Source organism: Alternaria burnsii (genome assembly GCF_013036055.1).
Source record: "Alternaria burnsii strain CBS107.38 chromosome Unknown 746, whole genome shotgun sequence".
NCBI classification, from domain to species: Eukaryota; Fungi; Ascomycota; class Dothideomycetes; order Pleosporales; family Pleosporaceae; genus Alternaria; species Alternaria burnsii.
In genome coordinates, this window is record NW_024066109.1 from 758,804 (window position 1) to 778,657 (window position 19,854).

General features: G+C 51.9%; 4 protein-coding genes across 4 annotated transcripts; 2 read left to right on the plus strand and 2 right to left on the minus strand.

The window, feature by feature from the left end:
- Positions 1-95: 95 nt before the first annotated feature.
- Positions 96-2,948, minus strand: GT037_002813 (cysteine proteinase; the record flags this gene model as incomplete). The annotated part of the gene is made up of 4 exons (XM_038927860.1): positions 96-1,241; positions 1,290-1,897; positions 1,963-2,279; positions 2,341-2,948. 4 exons carry the CDS (start codon positions 2,946-2,948, stop codon positions 96-98), a joined length of 2,679 nt encoding a protein of 892 aa, XP_038789138.1.
- A 6,832-nt stretch (positions 2,949-9,780) lies between these two features.
- GT037_002814 (phosphoribosyl pyrophosphokinase) lies at positions 9,781-11,683 on the plus strand (the record flags this gene model as incomplete). The annotated part of the gene is made up of 5 exons (XM_038927861.1): positions 9,781-10,006; positions 10,056-10,107; positions 10,152-10,225; positions 10,273-10,988; positions 11,036-11,683. 5 exons carry the CDS (start codon positions 9,781-9,783, stop codon positions 11,681-11,683), a joined length of 1,716 nt encoding a protein of 571 aa, XP_038789139.1.
- Positions 11,684-15,004: 3,321 nt separating this feature from the next.
- Positions 15,005-15,412, plus strand: GT037_002815 (uncharacterized protein; the record flags this gene model as incomplete). Its single annotated transcript, XM_038927862.1, has 1 exon — positions 15,005-15,412. The coding sequence occupies one exon, from the start codon at positions 15,005-15,007 to the stop codon at positions 15,410-15,412; it is 408 nt and encodes a 135-aa protein (XP_038789140.1).
- A 2,157-nt stretch (positions 15,413-17,569) lies between these two features.
- GT037_002816 (guanine nucleotide binding alpha subunit) lies at positions 17,570-18,884 on the minus strand (the record flags this gene model as incomplete). The annotated part of the gene is made up of 6 exons (XM_038927863.1): positions 17,570-17,669; positions 17,721-17,959; positions 18,009-18,138; positions 18,191-18,319; positions 18,365-18,710; positions 18,761-18,884. The coding sequence occupies 6 exons, from the start codon at positions 18,882-18,884 to the stop codon at positions 17,570-17,572; spliced, it is 1,068 nt and encodes a 355-aa protein (XP_038789141.1).
- Positions 18,885-19,854: the final 970 nt, after the last annotated feature.

A 19,854-nucleotide genomic window follows, 5' to 3' on the forward strand; every position in this document is an offset into this window, starting at 1 on the left:
ATAGCAAGATGTGCACCCAAATATCATTGTATACGTTTCCAAAATGCCTGCTAAACACGTACGCATATGTATACCTTAACCTACTCTTAACACAATCACATCGTCGCCCCTGCCGCTGTGTCCCCGTCGACATCCAGGATTGCGCCTTCTTCCCCATTCTTTGGTTTTACCAATTTGATACTTACGTCAGGATCCTGACTATAAACTCTTAGGCCTAGAACACAGACTGCGTTCCATGGCTTAGGCTGTTCCTTTGCAGGAGTGGCTTGTGGAGGCGGAGGGGCCACTTCGCCAGAAGTAGCATACCGTGGAAAGCCGCGGTAGTCTGGTGGTGGTAGAGGGCGGTAGTGTGATGCAATCGAGTGTTGTGAACGCATGACGCGGGCTTGAGGAGATGTGCTGCTGCTGTGGTCAGGGTTGTCGCTTTCCGCATCGTTGGGGTGGACTTCAGAGGTGGGTGTATGATTTGCGTCTCCATTGTCACTGGAGTCGCGTGGTTCGAGTGCGGGCTCAATGACTAGCTTCGTTTCTTGCAGGGCTTCTTTGCTTTGAATCGGGAGTTCTATGGGAGCCTTTCCCGTGCCTTCGGTATCAGATGAAGTGGTTTTGTCCGCGTCTTGCTTAGCTTCCTCGATCAAACCAGTGGTGGGGCTAGGTTGCTTTGTGGCTGAACCACCGTCGCCACGTTCTTCCTCAGGTTTGCCAGATTCTTCAACCTTTTCTTTCATCTCACGCTCTTTTTTCTCCTTCTTCCATGTCTCATATTCGGCTCTCTCTTCTTTCTTCCAAACCTCAAAATCAGCTTTCTCTTTTCTCCAAGCTTCAAATTCGGCTCTCTCCTTCTCTTTCGCTTCCTCCTTTTCCTTTTTCTTTTCAGCCGCCTCCTTCCTCTTTTGTTCCTTCTTCTTCCGCTCTTCTTCGGTGAGTTCGAAGATACCTTTGGCATTTGCGATGTCGTAGTTCAGGCCGATCTGCCTAAGCTTCTGCGGGTTGCGCTCCGCGAGCTTGGTAACCACTTCGGGGACATCTGGAGCATCTGCATTTCTTGAAGCTTCGATTTTCGGTAGAACTTCATACACTCCAGCCTCGAGTTCGACTTCAGCAGAGATACTACGATTTCCGAACCAAGCACCGCGAGCACGCACAATATGGTGACCTGGTTCCGCATTCTTCTCTTGCAATATGAAGTGCAGGTCAAAGTCGTACTTGCCTTCCAAGCCCTTGAAGTAGCGTTCATCCAGCTATGAGAGATTAGCGAATATTGTGAATGACAATGTTTCACAACTTACCTGACAAAGGACAAACACAGTGGGCCCAGACTTCTTGATCTCTACAGAGAACTTCGTGTTCACATAGCCTGTGACCCAGGCAACTGGGACGCTTGTCCATCGCTGCACTACAGTCCATTCCTCGTTGAAGAGAAGCGTACGATCAAGAATATCAAATCGCTTGAGCAGATCCTTGTACGACATCCAAAACAGGCCATCGTCTCCGAACTTGTGGCCCAACTTGTCTAGCCAGTAAGTCGTCCATTCGCGAGACCCGTCAGACCATGGCCCTGTCCACTCTCCCATAGAGGCATTTACCCGTTTGCCCCAAGGATTGCGAATCAACACCAGCTGGTGCTTCTTTCCATCTTCTCCTTCAGCTTCTACCGCTTTGATAACCGAATAAGCGTGATTTAAAGCGAGACCCCGTCGAGCGTCCGAGTCATCACCATCAATACTAGGCGATGATGCTGAGAAGAGGAACTTCTTGCCGGCTTGGAGCAATTCTTCCCACAGTCGTTGCTTATCCAGGACCCGATCAGTGGGAATCTTGGTTGTCACGCCACCAGTCAAATCTTCTACTGCCTCGCCACTCCAGCCACCAGCAATAGAATCATAGTCCCCGTGCACTGAGGTTTGTTAGCAGATTGCACTTATACTCTGAGTAATATTGATCAGCAAAAGTCCTTCATACCTTTAGCGTAAGCTTTCTCCAGCAACGGGAGCCATGTCTCGTTCTCATCAGCGCATGAGGCGAAATATAGCGCTTCAGACCCAGTCTGATGATTGTCCTTGTACTTCTTCTCTTTTGCATTCGTTGGATCATAGCGGTCACCCCAAGCGGCGTCGAAATCGCTATTTCGGAGGTACAAGTTGTCATCGACGACAGTCCAGATCCACTCGCCATCCCTGTAAAACACAAAGCCATAGACACCACATATCTCGTCTCTAGCGACACAGATCTTATCCATCAAGTTTGGGTTGCTGCAGATGGTTGCAACAGCAGCAATACTTTGTGTAGGTGTATGAAGTCAGTGTATGTCTCACATGCAATTCGTACAGAGATACTTACAACCAGCAGTCGCCACTCGAGCCTTGTCGTAGATCGGAGCTGGAGAAGCCATCAAATACGAACTTTGGCTCATCAAAGATCCAGTCAATGCGATGCACGGAATTCGGACCATCTTTACTGCTGCTCGACCTGTTGGTCAGGAGCTTCGCTGTGGCATTGAAGTCGAATGCGGCGCCATCAGCCATAATCACGCCACTTTGGACCAGAGTCGAGAGAGCATTGCCAAGTCGGGATGCGCTCACTGATGATGATGCTGTCGCTGGTTGGTCTTTGTACCAAGTCATAAGACCGTTAAGGCAGTTTCTGTCCGATAGGTCTTCGATATCAAAGTCTGCATCTGTAAACTTCTCATTCGTACGTTTGCATTCTTTGACAATGCGTTCCACTCGAGCGCGGCATTGTGCAGCCGCTGTTTCGTAAGATTCAGCCGCATTCTTTCCTGTGACTGTGCCCTCTTTTCGCTGTGGTGGGAGTAGGTGCGCATACAAGCTTGACGGAAAAATCTTCGTCACCTTCGCAGGTTGTTTCGTGATGAGGTTGTCCCAAAACTCGTTGATGGCTTCCTGGGGAGCGCCAATCTGCGCGTCATCGCTTGTTACTGAGGTCATGATTGTTTTCGCGTTGTTGGAGGATTGGTGTTACACTGCGGCTGCACTATCTTTGCAACTATTTCGATACAGTAAAGAGCTGAGGGGGAGATTCTCCAAAAAGCGGGCGCGATACGATTGAATCGAGGGAAGAAGATGCGAAAGCATTGCAAATAGATCTGCCTCGGAAACGTTGACTATATTTCGTCTTGAAGATTTGGGGGCCATAACGCCAGGCTTGCAGCATTGGCTGCTTACGGCGCCATGCGGCTGAACAAGACATCCAACTGGCTCACATGCTGCCTTTTGCGCATGATACCTCGTTGAATGATTGGAAGCTCATGATTCTCTATTGATCATGTAGCTGCGGTGGTGCCTCGAACTTGCGCAACGTGGACCAGGCTGTAATTCTTTGCGCAAGGCAGTATCACAGGCCAGGTAACAGCAGAGAATGCAATAAGGAAGGAGCATGCAGGGTGAGATATAGAGGCCAGTTAGCATCGCGCAGAGTAAGCGGTGTCGGGTGTTAGTCAACTTTGCTATGCATACTGTGCTTTAGTGTAGGCCACGAAGTGAGTGGCTACGTGGCTGAAATCGCGGGGCTGGCTGGGCAAAAGAGGAGGCGGACTTTCGCCCCCCCCCCCCCTGATCATTTTTGCTCTGTCCTAGGATTTGGGCTTCAGATTTCGTTCACTCCTCGGTAACTTTGGTTCAATGCCATACATGGAAAACATCTGATTTCTGGATGTTCTCGGGATGCACGCTAATTGACCGACTGCCCTTTGTGACGGATGCGTGGATGCGATGGAGCAGTGGGATTTTCTTCCGAGATCTCTGGATGCGACTCATGAGCCTTGCTTCATCGCTGAAAGCGCTGCTCATAATGTAGTTTGATAGGGTGGTTTTCAAATTGGTATCAGCATAGACTAGGCGCATCACGCTTTGATATGACGAAGACATGCCTTTCGGATCCATCTCCCCTCGGCGGCAGTCGAGTCACTTCTATCAGGCCCGAATGCCGCGAAAGTATCCACCGCCTTGGAAGCTGACTTTGCTGCGACACGACAGGACGGCTCGCGATATCTACTTTTCTCGGTCTCATGATGCGCGCTGAAACTACAACTATGCTGGGCCCTTGAGACGGCGCGCCCATGCCCAGATCTCTTGGGCAGTCGATCGGAAATAGTGGGACTCGAAAGAAAGAAAGCTGTTGGCATTTAAGCGATGATCACGCGGTAAGCGTCTAATTTACCGCCTGGGATGAACTCTTCGACAGCTCGCGTTAGCAGCAGACAGGCCCACATATAACTTAGCATATAATACCGAAGCAATGTAGATGCAAATCTAGCAACATGGTATTGAGGGAGGCACTCGAGACGAGGCCGAATCCTACAGCCATGTTAGTCAATACGGATGAGCTAGTTTGACATGGTATAACACGAGGCGTTAACCGCAGCTCCTGCCGCAAATGCAGAAACTGGACGGGTCAGTGTAGTCGATCTGGGTATGATATGAAATAGTCTATTAAGCCGCCAAGGCGTGCCGCTCCATGGGTATGTGAAACAGCAACCCCCACCGATATGCATCTAGATGTACATGTAGCTTAAAGTAGACAGTTGGGATGGCAATCCAGGCCTCCCGATAATACCGAAATGTTGTGAGAGAGAAAGTGAAGACATTATGGCTTGCTGGTTTGCACCGGTCGTTGTACTGTAAAGCGACAAAGGAGATTGAGGGCCGTGTCGAGTTCTCGGCCGTGGTATGCTTAAGGAAAATCAAATAATGTAGAATCTGGCAGACATGTTGGAACGGCAATCGCCACCGGCCTTGCTGTGCAGGCCCTGTTCAGCCTGAAACCCTTGCAAAGCGGGTACCCCTTTGCTTCTGTTCAGCGAGTCGTAAAGTCGATTCCTGCCAGGAGTTTGGCCGTTTCGGGATATTGCCGCCCAGGAATGCGGTGAGACGAAAAGTCAGAATGCCTGAACGCCGTGCTAGGGTAAAAATGCTAACATGATGGGTGTTGAGTAAAATCGTGTCGGAGATGCGTGTCGTAGATTAATCTTGAAAGATCGTGAGTCGCCAATGACAGCCCGCATCTGGGTACCGGGATCTCGGGTGTTTGGATCGTAGTCGGCGATCTGTGCATTCCATCTGCAACCAACGAGTCAGCACCGACATACATCTTGCATGTTACGAAGGATCCTTCGCAACACCTTCGCACGTGCCGTGGGTCGAAGGTGCCATTCCCATTGTAGGGAGGACCTTGGCCAAAGGGCTGTTGTTGGACTTACCTATGCTTTAGCTGCGCAAGCCTGGCAAGTCTTGAGCTTGCATCGCTCGCACTCGTAGATAAAGGGAAGATTTTGGGCAAGGCACAAGTGACAATTCCAGAGGACGATAGTGGTGTCCGACTTGATCAATTTGAAGCTATGTGAGCAGCCTGCGGGGCGAGCCATGGCGATGTAGGAGAGTTTGTGGAAGGCGTGGGTTCAACGGGAACGACTGTCTGCATTGGAGAGTGAGAGGCTGAGGATAGGAAGGGTAGATATAGTGACAGAGGTGAAGTACCGACCTGGATGCCTGCGGCAGGATACCGGTTGAGGCTAAGGTAGGATCGGACTGGAAAGCGAAGGTGTTCAGGGTATCTCGATCCGTGGCTGGCAAAAGCAAGCAAGGCTTGGAAGGAAACAGCAGTCGCTTGAGGGTTGGTCACTGGAGAAGGAACGATTTCAGGGTTTGCTTGTTGCTACTGCGAGGACGCTAATGACGCGGATCGTAGTCCGTCTTATACTGACTCTGGGAGATGCTGGGCCCAGTGGAGAATAAACTTTAGCTACAGGAAGAGCTGAATGCATTTCCACCAGGCGCGGTAGTGTACAACACGCAGCAGCGTGTAGCCGTCTCGCGGTCTTAGTATGCTGGACAGACTGTAACGAAAGCGGACGGGTGCTGTACAGATGAAGCAAAAGATGTACTTGATGGTAGCACGGCCAGATCGGCTGGGGAGTTGCTCTCACTCGTCCAATACGAGGCTCTCTCAAAGGGAACGACATGGTGGGGTTGGTCAAACGCGGGCTGGCCGTTCCGCAGCCGCGGTCATGGTAGCATCTTGACGTCGCGAAGCCCCTGGTGCAGGGAGGGGCGCGATGTGAATGTTCCGAGAGGATTCGAGGATAGCGCTGCCGAATTCTATGTGTCACACCAGACCGTGTCTGCATGCCGCAATTCTCTCATGGCACCTGTGCAGTCTGCTGCATCGAGAAACGCTGGCTGCGGTCCAACTAGGGGTCCCTTTTCGGCGGCCAGCCCGGCGCCTTCCAGTGCAATGGGATGCGGAAAGAGCTTAGGGCGCATGGGGTCGGTAAATTCAGGTTCGCACCTGCAGTCGCTCAGGGCTGCTCGTTCCCCAACGACCTTGTCAGTGCTCGTCACGAGTTTTTCTTTTCCACCTCTGCGACACGGCCACCGGAGAATAGTCACGGGCCAATCGCGTAAACTACCCGGCCCAACGACATGAACGACATGTCTGGCGCTATCTTGAGCCGCAAAGGCTGCATCGAGGTCCAGACACCAACTGCCTAAAACGTCGTCCTGCATGCGCCTCCGCCCCGTTTCTTCTCCTCTCCACCTGTCTTCTTTCTTCTGCCAACGCCGTCATGACCTGCATGCCTCCACTGGAACCTCTCCCTGTGTCAACGTCTAGCGTCCACTGCCATACGTGAACATGGATCATCTACTCTCTGTCGTGCGCTTCCGGCCTCTGCATTGGGAACTGCCGTCGGCAATGTCGCTGGCCTTTCCCTTCACAGCATCTGTGCAGAGTCTGATGCACGTCGGTGCATTTGGTATAGCCTGCTGCATCAGGTCAACCTCCAGCCCGCCTCAGCTCCCTCGCGCGGCTACATACAGCCTCACCGCGCGCGTCTTGCTGTGGCGCGCAGATCCACTGCTGGCCACCAAGTACCTCTCCTCGAATGTCGATGCTGCATGTCTTGTCGTGTACATGCTTAGACCAAAACGGCAAGCGCCATCTAGGAGGCTTGCGGGAGATCCACTATCAGATTCATCGGCATTGCTTGCTTCTGAGGTAAAGCATCATGACGTTCCGTCACAGTATGCAACCTCGGCCACCTGAATATCGCACGGTAGAGCTATGCAGCAACATCATAGCCAGCCGCAGCTGTCTGAGAATACCCTTGTTCGGCTTTTATACCTGGAGCCTATATGTGTATCAGATGCATGCCAGGAGAAGCTCGGTCATGGCTCGCTGGTCTGGGATCCTACCAGCCAGGCTGCCTACCAAGGTTTGGCGTAAAGAATCGAACCACGGCAACGCGCTGTTCATAGTCCTTTTTCTAGATCGGCTGTAATCTCCATCGCACGTGTCGCGACGATCTAATCTGATACCCACAAGTATTGTCACTTCTTAAAAGCATATTGAAGTACGCAATCGTCCAACGCTGACCCGGTTCAAGACAGATGATTGGAGCTAGATGCTCACTGCAACCCTCTTCGCTATACAATACAAGCCTCGATGGTACCTGACTGAACACCATGACGGGAACTATGTTTTGGAGGCGGCTGTTGAAGCCCTACACTCGCTTGCATCTCTCGGTTACACCGGATCGGACTGAACCTGGCGCTCGGTGCCACAATGCAAGATCGGTGCAACCATCACGTCCATCTGTGATCATGGCGCCCGTGTGGCGTTCTGCGTGTGGACGAATGCGCGTCAATCCTGAACGGGGCGACTTCCCCTTCTCGCTAGCTTCATTGTCCACCTCAGGCATGCCCAGGAGGCTTGGCTCACCTCCACGCGACCTCTCAAATTTCATCCAGGCAAGCGCTTGCGAGGATTTTCGCTAGCTGTTTGAAAAGCCGCCGTCGCAGTGAGCCGCAATCTGGTCTACGGCTTGACATCATGGCAGCTAGATACGGTTGTAACGCGATTTAATTTCTCTACCATGCAGCTTCTTGTGCAGGCTTTCATGATCGCCGAGGTCATCCCATGGTCGGCTTGACACTGTCTTTCCAAGATGCCCCCTCTCTTGGACTAGGATTTAGAGCATAGTCTTCTGCGTCGGGTGATTCGTAATTGGTGATTCAACCGGGTCCGTTGAGTGATACCTGATCACACCACTTTTCATGACCGAGTACCAACAGGTTCGACCACGCATCAGACGGAGCACAGCATCTCACCCGCTCTTAAGCTTCATCACAACCTCTAACCAGGCTCTTGGGTATGCGTTTCCGCGTCTATAGCTGCTCGATTGGCTGAGCGACCGCTATATGTTGCTGTCGTGTACGCCGTTTTTTTGTCAAATGCAAAGGGTAAACCGCGCACCGCAACATCGAGGGGCATGTCAGCCATGGAATCACAGCTGAGACCTGGTTGTCGGAGGCGGACAACACAAACTAGTGTCCGCACACACTGCGACCCAGACTACCAATCGAAGTATTCCTTTTCAGCCTTACCGCTCATCACACCAGTTGAAAATGATGGGGATCGAGGGGATCGTGATGATTCCACTATTTGTCTTATGGGGCGCCATTGTTCTTCTGCAGGCTTATGCTACGGTAGGACAGAAGGAGCGCTACTTCCTCACTGTTGCGCCCCACCGCGCTCTTCTGTTTACCACATCCGCATCTGGTCACTCTTTCAATTACAGATATCAGGGTACGTACCTGCCATGGTGACACCGGCTCACCGCCTAAGTGCCGGCGTCTCTTTGTAGTGCGGCGAGAAAGATGGGGCTCTCAAAGCACTCACCACCCCGTTGACAGCTTCTATGAACTAACGCCAAACAGGCCCTAATGGCTCAATCTTCACAGAGGGATGCCTCGAGAGGAACCGCCACAATCTGTCTCAGTCATGTATGCAGGAAATAAGTGTAATGGTCATGGCTTCAATGGATTGACGTTGGATTTGGCGCCTATACCTTGCGACTTGTGTGACTAAGGCATAGCTCAACGCGCGCTCTGATATACCTTGGATGACGCCTATGAAATTCTTTGGAGGAATAGGTGGGGATCGGAGAGGAAGCCGAACGGCTGCGACCCTGCCAGAATGTAGTCACAAATCGGTTGAGTTCCGGTGTGGGAACTTGTATAGTTTGAGTAACGTTAAGCACCAGGGCCACGGGAGCACAAAGCAAGCGGTGAGCTTGTGCAACATGCACTGCAGTAGGGCAAGGCTGTCCTAAACAGACAATTACTGACAGTATTGATGTATAGCTCGCGAACGGACAACTGAAGGAAACAGCTGTGTGTCTGCCAAAACTGCATCATCCAGGTACGGCAAAGTCTCTTCTTCTTCCATCGAGCAGCGCTACCCGGTGACACAGTGTATCTATGCCTACTTAAAAACCTTGAATCAAAGCTCTTCGGATTCCATGTGCTCTCCTACTTGTCCATGCTTACAAATCTGTACTGCGAAGGCCAGTACATAGCATGTCACGTCTTTCGTGTATGTTCTGGTCATGGATGGATGTTGCAAGGCGGGGTCTCATGGACTGCAAGTACAAAGGCGACTAAGTGCATCGTGCGCGCACCGTTGGCTAGGAAGCATTGTGATTCGATCGCGTGACAGCGCAGCAGCTTGTAAGACGCTTGGTCGACGAAGGCATATGCATAAAGACAGATGACAATCTTCCTGCCTAGTCTCCCGCTCCCGTAGTTCCCTAGATTGTGAGATGGTCGTTTGAGTCCTGCTTAATAACCCTGTTGTTCAGTCAGCCTTCTGGGCACGTTGTTGATCGCGAGTCAGGCATCACGTTGGCTGGTAGCCGTTTCCTTATCCGGCGAATAGGGTGGGGCTGAGCTAAACCCCTCAAGGGCCCATATCTGAGCTAGGATGTCGAACAATTTTGACAGACACGACCGGCCTCAGCAGCCCTCACCACAGTTTGCCCACTACGAGAACGTCACCCTACTCGGTCCGCCCACCATGAGGGGCGCACTCGTCTTTGGCGGGTCTTCGCACCCAAAGCTCGTCGAGGGTATCTGCGACCGGCTGGGCATGAAGCCTGGCTCTGCAACCCTGGGCAAATTCAAGAACGGAGAGACTTCCGTTACCATTCGTATGTCTGGCCACCACTCTGGCGTCCCTCAGGTGCTAACTATCTGCAGACACGTCAATCCGGAACAAGGATGTCTTCATCGTCCAGAGTGGAAGCGAGAAGTGCGTAGCCCAGCCTTCTTAAGCGTCAACGGCTAATGGGTCAGAATCAACGACTCGATAATGGAGCTGCTGATCATGATCTCTGCCTGCAAAGGCGGCTCAGCCAAGTCGGTGACAGGTACTTGGCCTCTGCATGGGCTCAATACCAGCTACTGACACCACCAGCCGTCATGCCCTACTTCCCATACTCGCGCCAGTCCAAGAAGAAGCAGCACCGCGGGGCCATCACAGCCCGTATGGTCGCGAACCTTCTTCATATCGCCGGTGTCAATCACGTCATGACCATCGACCTCCACGCCTCCCAGATGCAGGGCTTCTTCAAATGCCCCGTCGATAATCTCGTCGCAGAGCCCCTCCTCGCCCGCTGGATACGTGTCAATGTGCCCAACTGGAGGGAAGCCGTGGTCGTCAGCAAGAACCCTGGTGGCACCAAGCGCGTTACGTCGCTGGCGGATGCTTTGAAACTCAGCTTCGGCATTGTTACAACCGACAGGCGGAGGGCAGGTACGGCGGTACATTGGAACGAGAGCGCCATGTTTGAGCAGCTCAGGCTTGATGGCTCATACGAAACACCAGACCTGGTTGAAGCTGCCCTGGATGCCGACGCGGACATCACGCCTATCAGCAAGATGACCATAGAACCAAAGGCAGAACCAAGCAAATCGAGTCTCAAGCGCATACCATCAAATCCCCTACAAAGGCGAGCCAACGGGTGGTCAGAACCACCCACCAGCCATCCACTGTCCAAGTCAATGCGCGCAGGCTCCATCGTGGAGCCTGAGGTACCACTGGAACCTATTCGGACTGACGTAGAGAATAACAAGGAAGAGCTCGAAGAGCAGAGTGCGGATGACAGCGGCGCCGAGGAGTACACTGATGAGGTTTGTCCAGACTAGAGTGAACCACTGGGTAAAGCTAACATGCACAGCGCGCAAGAAACGTCATTCATGGGAGACTCGTACAAGGTCACATTGTCGACGATACACATCCCTCTCCATCAATGTCCGCAACGTCACACAGTACTTGGCGCAATCGCCCTCCGTCTGAGAGCGACAATGACGATATACCTCCGCACATGATGTCTTCTTTCATGTCGACTACCTCGTCCACGCGCAACAGAGACACCGAGCACTCGCATGCCCTCGGTGGCACATACGATGCCGCTGCATCCTCTGAAGACGAAGAAGAAGACCTCAAGAACCCCGAGCTCGAGACTATGGTTACCCTTGTTGGCAACGTCAAGGACCGCCCTGTCTTCATCGTTGACGACATGATGGATAAATCTGCGTCATGGATTGCAGCCGCTGAGACTGTGGTCAAGCGTGGCGGTGCGACAAAGGTCTACTGCTTCGCAACCCACGGTATCTTTGGTGGTGATTGTCTAGAGGAGTTGAACAATTGCGATGTCATCGACAAGATTATCATCACGAACGCGTTTCCGATCCCCGAACACAAGCTTGCACAGGCGAGCCCCGATAAACTGGTAGTCATTAACATTGACAATCTTCTGGCAGAGGCGATTCGTAGGAACCACCACGGAGAGAGCATGAGCCAGCTTTTTCTTCACTATGATTAAGGCAATGGCCATGGAACACACGGTAAGGATGGTTCAAGGATTTGAATATGCGATTAGCAAGGCGTACGGGCACTGCCCACGGGGCTTTGATGGGCGGTATGGCGTTATGGTCAGGCACCCAAAAGCCTACAATGTGGCATGAATTACGATGAAGAGGGATACCTGTGAGGCTGGAAGCCACACATGCAGTAAGTTACAACATCATAGGCAGTATTGATACTGCTTGACTGTTTTCCCGTTCCTCTATGTCTGTCTTTCTTCTTTTCCAATTTCTCCCCCTTCTAGGCAGCCTTTGTCAGCGCCCGGGTCTGAATGATGTAAGACATCGCGACAGCTGGCGATCTAGCCAGGTTGCAAAGTATGAGAACCAACGATGCAGGCCTTGAGCCTGCAGGAGTCCCGTGATACGATACGGTGTACTCTTAACGGAACGTTGGGAGAATATATGCCAGCTAGAGCGCTCCTTCGAATGCCCGGCTCCTCATACCATGAGATTTTGGGTGCGGGGGGGCTCTTGTACAGATATGATGCATGAGTAACGTTTTCGTGCAATACCTTTGTACTCAAACACCACAGTTGTCTCGCCTTGGTGTGTGTTAGAGATATACGGTTTGGGCTTCCTAGATCTACTTCGCCCTATGTTTGAGATATATTGAATCGATAATGAGATGAACCACTTCTCAGAAATACGACTGACTACTCTGCATGTATAGCCAGGGAATTATTCCCACCGGCTACCCCACCTGGTTACTTCTTTGTTCACCGGATTGCTAACCCCACACTAGCTGCAAGCCTAGGGGGATCTTGTTCACACCGCTTGTTACACGAGATGCTTAGTGTGCATCTCCCGCAGCTGCCGCCGCTATCTTGGTGTACTCGCACCGGAATGTGGCAAGATTCTGGATGCTAGAACTCGTAGAGGGTGAAGTGAACAGGTTAAGTCAACACGGAGAATTTGACATGTAGAATGGGTCTTGGTACTGCACATGTGGCATCTGCATATGGTTCGTATAGCTAGAGCTTCTAGGCACAAATCGACTGAATGTTTCTTCATGATTTGATGTAGTTTTCTGTGCATATACGGCCCATATTGCCACGGCCTACTGTCTATCAACATCTAACAGCAATCTCATGTAGGCCGACCCTACTCCATCCTCCTGGCAGTAGCTGGGCTAAGAATGATTTCGATGACTGCTGGCGCACATCCACGACACCACCCTTACTAATATGGTGTCTGCCGTTGGACACCGGTTGGTCTCCGCTGCATGAAATCGAAGTTCAGAAGTCGAGATAAGGCGACCGTTTGACTGCTAAGGTGGACGTGAAATGTGTTTCATCCAGTAATCATGCTAGCTGTTACACCGTAATTCCTTGCAGAATGAAGATCATTGTAAGTTGTAGAAAATGCTGCACACCATGCAGCCATGGGCGCTGCATGTCTCGGCACAAAGCCGGTGGATTTAATGGATAAAAGGACATGCAAGCAGTGGTTGAATATAGGACGCGTGGTCGTGTTATCGCGAGCCTGAATCGTGTAGACGTCATAATGTATGGAGAAGGCCTGAGCTTGAGAGGCGTGATGGTGTTATAGGCAGACATGGAATAACTCGCCGTACTCGCCTACATGCATCGTCGCTTATTAGGAAAAAACGGAGATAAGGTAGCGTCACCTGAGACCGTAGGAAGCTTCGGAAGATTTTCGACCTCGAGCTCCGCCAGCTGCCCGCGCATCTTTCCTTCATCACACCATGGCGCCTGCAACGACTCCTTCGTTCCTATGCATCCAGGCTATCTTCGGCTTACTCTCACTAAACACACACAGGGGGCGCGGATCCGCCTGCGGCCTGTACACCCCCGCATGATGCAAAGCACGCTCCTCACGGCTGGCTAGATTCCCCAGGAACGTTCATCGAAAAACAAATTAGTACCACATGGCAGAAATTGGCGTTCGTTGAGCGTGGTCGCCTTATGCAAGGTCAACTGTGTACTCAGCATGCGCAAAAGACTTGGCCTATGGCGCGAGGTTTCCCTCACGACGTGTAGGGGGTCGCGTCATCCTCTTACTCCATAGAGCCAGAAACATCCCACGAGATCTAACCACAGAGCATTCTAGCTACACCAACGTGGTGGGTTCTGCTAGCTGTCGGTCCACTCACCTCAGCATCTAGCGCTTGCGCACCGACTGGTGAGGACCCGCATGGGCTCGCAAAGAGCGGGTATGCATGCTGAGATTTTGTATCCCAGTTTTCCACAGCTATGCACGCCTCTAAGAGGTTGAGCTTGCTTCACGCGCTTCTTCGCGTCGCTTCTATCTCGGATTACTTATTCCTAATCCACCTGGTCAGCCTGCTGAGTGCCCTTGAGCCGAGGCGCGTTGTCAAGCCGAAAAGCTATACCTTCCCCTTCTTAAGCCCAGGAGCTTTCAGTCTGGTCTACAGTATCTGTTTCTCCCTCCGCTACGAATCGTTGAATTCCCCACTCTGCCGCGTCAAACATCTTAACCTTTTGCCAAGATACCTTGATAGTCGCCCAAGAGGTCGAAAGTATTGAGGCCGCCAAGCGAACTTATCCTGTCTTGTCGTTCCCAAAACCTTTCTGGAACCAAAACACACAGACGTCCCATCTACGGCGACCCCAGATCCACGAGCAACGCACCATTACTGGCGGACAAGAACCTGCCAAGTACACTTGAACCCACAGTCAGCCTCAAATCAGGTCGATCATACACGTACACGCAGCCAGACGCTTACGCACGCGTAACAAGTGTACCTGCGGTCTTATCAATCAACGGACGAACTGCGCCATCTACAGCGGAGCATCCTTAGCGCACCGGACGCACGATCGCCAGGGTCAACTACAGCTCCACGGCCAAGACACAGCGTGCGGAAGCATCTGCGACATCCCGCGCTGCAACCCCAAGCTTCATATTGATTTTGGACCCAGCTCTTTCATGCTAAGCGGAGCTATCCACGCTCAAATTACGCACTAAGCAGATTGACCGGAGACTCAAGCGCGTCGGACCTTACTTTTGGTAGATCATCAAAACGCTCCAGCCAGTTACAGAGGTCACTTGACACACGCGAGCCCCAGCGGAACTTGCTTGGCAGCGCTATCCGTGGTACCCACGCACAACACCGAACTTGAATACTTTCACAATTACAACCAATCTTGTGGACACATATAAGAAGTGCCGATTACCTCTTCTCGTCCTCCAGAAAACCAACATTACCTTTACCAAAACAACTTCTTCTAACCATATTCCTCACCTCCAACCAAAACTCCACCACCCACATACCAATACCCGACATCCAACCTGGCGCAATGTCTTCCACTAGCTCAACCTACCACATTCCGTTCCCAAAGAACTTTCTCACTGTCAACACTCCCGTCAAGAAGCAGTCCGGTTCCGGTGTTCAATCTCCCACCGAGCCCGTCATGCCTGCTCACGGGTTTCTATCCAACCGACCAACGCGCCACCAGTCTGTTTCCTCAGTCTCAAGCATCACCAGTGTCGCAGCCCCACCCTCAGAGGCTAGCACTATCAGCGCGCCATCTTCTCCCACCACCAAGGCTGCCGATTCACCTATCCTTGGTCCGAAGATTTTCGCTCCTCTGGCGGTTAATGCAAAGCACGCGCTTCCACCGAGCACTTCTTCGGAGATGAGCAACGTAGAGAGACAGAGGCGCATGAGCTTCGAGAAGCACACTTTCTTGTCCAACAAATTCTGAATTGAGAGCGACGCAATAGCTGCTAGTTGTGTAGCTAACGAAGGAGTCGCGGGGAACAAAACACTGTACGCCCTTGAGTGCGAGCGGCATCATGGGATAGCGAGCGGAATCAGGCGTTAACGATGTAACGATACCTTTTCCTTTTTCTTATACAAAATTCGATTTACCACAAAAGAACCCTCACGGCCATTGGGTATTGGCGAACTGGGCTGGCATGGGCAGGCGTTTACTTGAGGGGTCGGCTAGCTGGAAACAGGCAGCAGAAACACGGACTCGCATATTATGAATGCAAATTTGATACAAGATCACACTTGCCCTAGTCTTATCTCTATGTAGTGATTGAATCTGCAACCTCAGTTGCATACCTTAAGGCTGAACGTACGCTCTGCCCCATCAATTTCGTATATGGATCAGATCTAAGGCGCAATCGCCTCTTCAAGTAAAACAATTGGCTATTCATCATGTAAGAACAACAATAGCCTTCTTCTCCCCCTCCTCTCTTCTTAAGGTATTTCGTAACATAGGATCTCTTCTCCGCCCAAACATACTTTCGCTTCCATTTTCCTCAAGCGGGCAACCTTCTCAGGTGCATCATGGAGCTTACCGCACTTGTGCTCTCCCCGCTCCTCCTCCCCCGCAAACACAAACTAACTTTGTGCATGCTTATAGGTATTCGGTGACATGTAACTTTTGGTCTACATGAAGCACTTGTTGTCGCCTAACTGACAAGGGAAACACGCGGGCAACTAAGCTGATAGACAAAACAATGATTGATTCGTGAAACATGCGACTCTCAAAACTTGAAACAACACGCCTCATAGCACACTACCCGCTCTCAACCCCCTATGTAGCAGATCCTCAAATCTTGCGTGCTTGAGTCGGCAAAGAAATTCCACGTCGTGGAGCAAATGACCATTTTCTCGCTACATCTAAGGCCAACGGGCAGCGGAAACCACGATATCCCTTGCATCTCCCAAGCGCCTCAATCTTCTTCTTCTCACGTCCCAGCGTAGTGGGATACATAGGTGACGTGCTATGTCCTCTTCAACACATGTTTCTGAAAAAAAAAAACACAATGACGTTCTTCGAATTTCTCCGCCCGCCCGGTGCTTCGGTCGTTGTCTTGCGCATATGCGCAGATGTGCAAGACGAAGGACGCGCGGTTACGGATGTTGCGGCGTGGCGGCACTGTTGGTTAGATTGGATGAACAAGGTGTATGCACCGAGGATGGAACGACAGTGACACAGCCACGATGATATCGTTTTCCGATTTCGGTGTCCGCAGCCTTGGCTTGAACGTAGGAACGGAATGTGGAATAGATGGAGCAAGGATTCACGTGAGGAGTATACGTGTCAAATATTCCACAGCAACTAACTGTTCATCGGAGTAGGGTCTAGCTACATACCAAAATTAAAAGATGTATATGCAAGTCAATATGATATATTGGCGTTTGAAAATGGTGGCGTACATTATATCTACGCGAACGCTTCGAGGCCATAAAAAACCATTGCAAAGGGTCGTGGTAGTAGTTTGATAAGCTAGAGAGTTCCTCCTCGTTGTTTGACCGTGTCGCGGGAATGAAATTGATGAATAAGACACAAATAAAAAGACGTATCGTAAGGGAGAGGCTATATAGCATACAAGTCCGCTCCCTAGCGGGCGAAACCCCAGCCTATATAGAAAGGGATTCAGAAAGGGTGTGCATTCAACTTTTTCCTCTTTGGCTTTCTCTCAGCAGTCCATAGAAGATAAACCAGGAAACAGGAGAAGCAAGATTGGGGGACAAGGGGCAACCAAAATTCAGCACTCGATGGGAAAATCCGACCGACTCCCACAGGGAGAAAAAATGTTGTGATGAAGCCATTCCCATTATCCAAGACAAGAAGAAAAGGAGCAAGTCCCAGGGAATCTTTGAACGCCAAAAACACCAATGCTGCGCTCTTTGTATGGATAGCTAGAGGCAATAATATCTCCCAAAGTTCCCGTTTCGTGACCGAGGATGTGCATCATGAGTGGCACGATCGGGAGTAATGATCGTAAAGGGCTCGTGTATTATGTAAGTGTATGGGTATGGCGGAAAGGAAGCTGAGCATGTCGCAGCACTCGTAGGTCGTATGCCTGGCCGTCAAGTGTGGGTGCGAGTGTTGTATGGACGATCATAGTATGCCTGAGTCTTTTAGCGCGTTTTGCAGTATAGTTTCCTTGACGGCGGCGAAGACGAGTCGGATGTTGGACGTATCGGTGGCTTGTGTGAGACTAGCGAGGTTAGTATGCGTGGGTTGGCTTGAGGAGAGGGCTTTTTTTTACTGAGGGTATAGGTTCAAGTGAGCTCGGTTGACTTGGTTGAACCTCCACAGCAGATATTTGGCCGCACGATTGACATCATTGCCGCCAGAGTAATCTGGAAAGTAATTGCCGAGTGGTGATCGTGCGAGTTTTGCCTTGAACAGATCGACCTTGTTGAGGAACAGGATGATACTCGTTCTCATGAACCACCGGCTATTGACTACCGAGTCGAAGAGCACCAAGCTTTCCATCATCCGGTTCTAGGGGCGCGAGTCAGTAATGGGCAAAATACTCCACTTGGTTACATACTTGTGAGCTTTCTTCTAACAGCACTTGATCGTATTCGCTCAATGCCACGCAGAAGATGATTGATGTGACGTTTTCGAAACAGTGTATCCATTTCTTGCGCTCACTCCGTTGACCCCCTACGTCGAACATGCTGTTTCATGTTAGCCTGAACACCAGAATATGGTTTGAAGGGGCGCACGTACTGTATGCTGAGCTGGCCCATGGTGAATCTTGTCTCGTAGATACCGGTGGTCTTGGTACGCGCTCGTAGGACGTCGGATTCGATGGGCACATAGTTGGGGTCGGATATTCGTTCTACCTCATCGAAAAAGCTGAAGGGGTCAGTGTGGTTGATGGAAAGGGATGCGCAAACCTACTATGGGGCGGAATCCATCAGGTAGAACTCGCTCGAGTGCTCGAGGACCTTGCCGACACAGGGATCGCTCCACATGGATGTGATGGCTTGGCCTACCCGTACATCGAGGGGCTTCTCGGGATCAGGATCGACTGTGTACTCGAGCAGGTAGTCGCAGAGCTCAGCATTGCCTGGCTTCTCGGGGGTAACGTCGAATTGTCGCATGGCGCCAATGAGGGCTTTTGCGCAGTCGATGACGTTTTTGTATATGGTCAGGCGGTACATGGCGAGCTCATCCTGCGTGTAGCCGTTTTGATGTATGATCTTCATCTGCTTGACTATGGTCGACTTTCCGCTTTCTCCGGAGCCTGCAGGGCGTGTTAGCAAATGTAGCGGCTGCCAGGCTGGAGCTACTCACCCAGCAGCAGGATCTTGCACTCCCGCCGTAACCGTCGCGAGTCCTCCTCGAGCTTGCGGTCAATGGCCTGGCTGCGCTTCTTCTGCTCGACATCGTCATTGTTGGTGCTCATGCAGATGCCCATAATGCCGGCGTGTGGTGCGGCTCGCGGCCGCGGGCGCTGGGGGGGTGTCGGGCGCGGGATAATGATGGAGCACTAGGCTCAGCGCGTCGCAGAAACGTCGTCGTCGAATACAGGCGGCGATGCGAAAGAGCGAGTGGTCCGGATGGCGGCGTGACGGTTGGCGCGTTGCTGGAGCTGTGGTGACGCTTCCGTCGGCTTAATCCGACACGCAGCTCCCGTCAAAGGGGGCCTCGCAACGTGGGCGGGCGCGGCAGCGAGGTCGCCAGCGTGGATGGCAGCAGCGATGGAAGCGGGGTCGGGCTGGAGCACAGGGACGGACGGGGGTTTGGTATGCGACGGTGGTGGTGTTGTTGTATGGACGGTAGGGTCGTCTTGGTGAGCTAGATCCGAGACTCCAGGGCTGCCTGTGGCTCGTGCGGAGGTGCCTTCCCCAGTAAGTTGATGAGGAAGGCGCGGGATCTGGAGAAGGCGCAATCACCACTTTCACGGCGTCGGCGTCGTCACAGGAAGCGTCGTTTGCAGCGGAGTGCCGGGCGAGTGCGTCGGGCAGATGCGCTGGCTCGTTTGCTCACAGTGCGAGGCGTGGATTACGAGAGGGTGATGAAGGCGATGATGGCAGGCGCAATGCTGCTAAGCCTCATTCAATCGTGGATGCTAGAGCAGCGATCAGGGTAAATGGCACGAGCCAAGCTGCGGAACAAGGCGCGCTGAAGCGAGCGCAGAAGGGCAAAGTGCTGGCGGATACTGGCAGTGGAGATGCGATGCAATGCAATGGGAGGTGGTGGTGCCCCAACGACACTCGAGGCCATGTACGACGCCGTGGCTGCCATGGCTCGTGGCTGTCATATCCGAAAGGCATCTATCTCGGCTTACCACCCGCGGCTTTCCAACACGCAGTCCACCACGGCCCCTTGATACAACGGTCCCTGCACTACGCGCTGCAGCTGTGCCTCCAGACTTCTATATACAG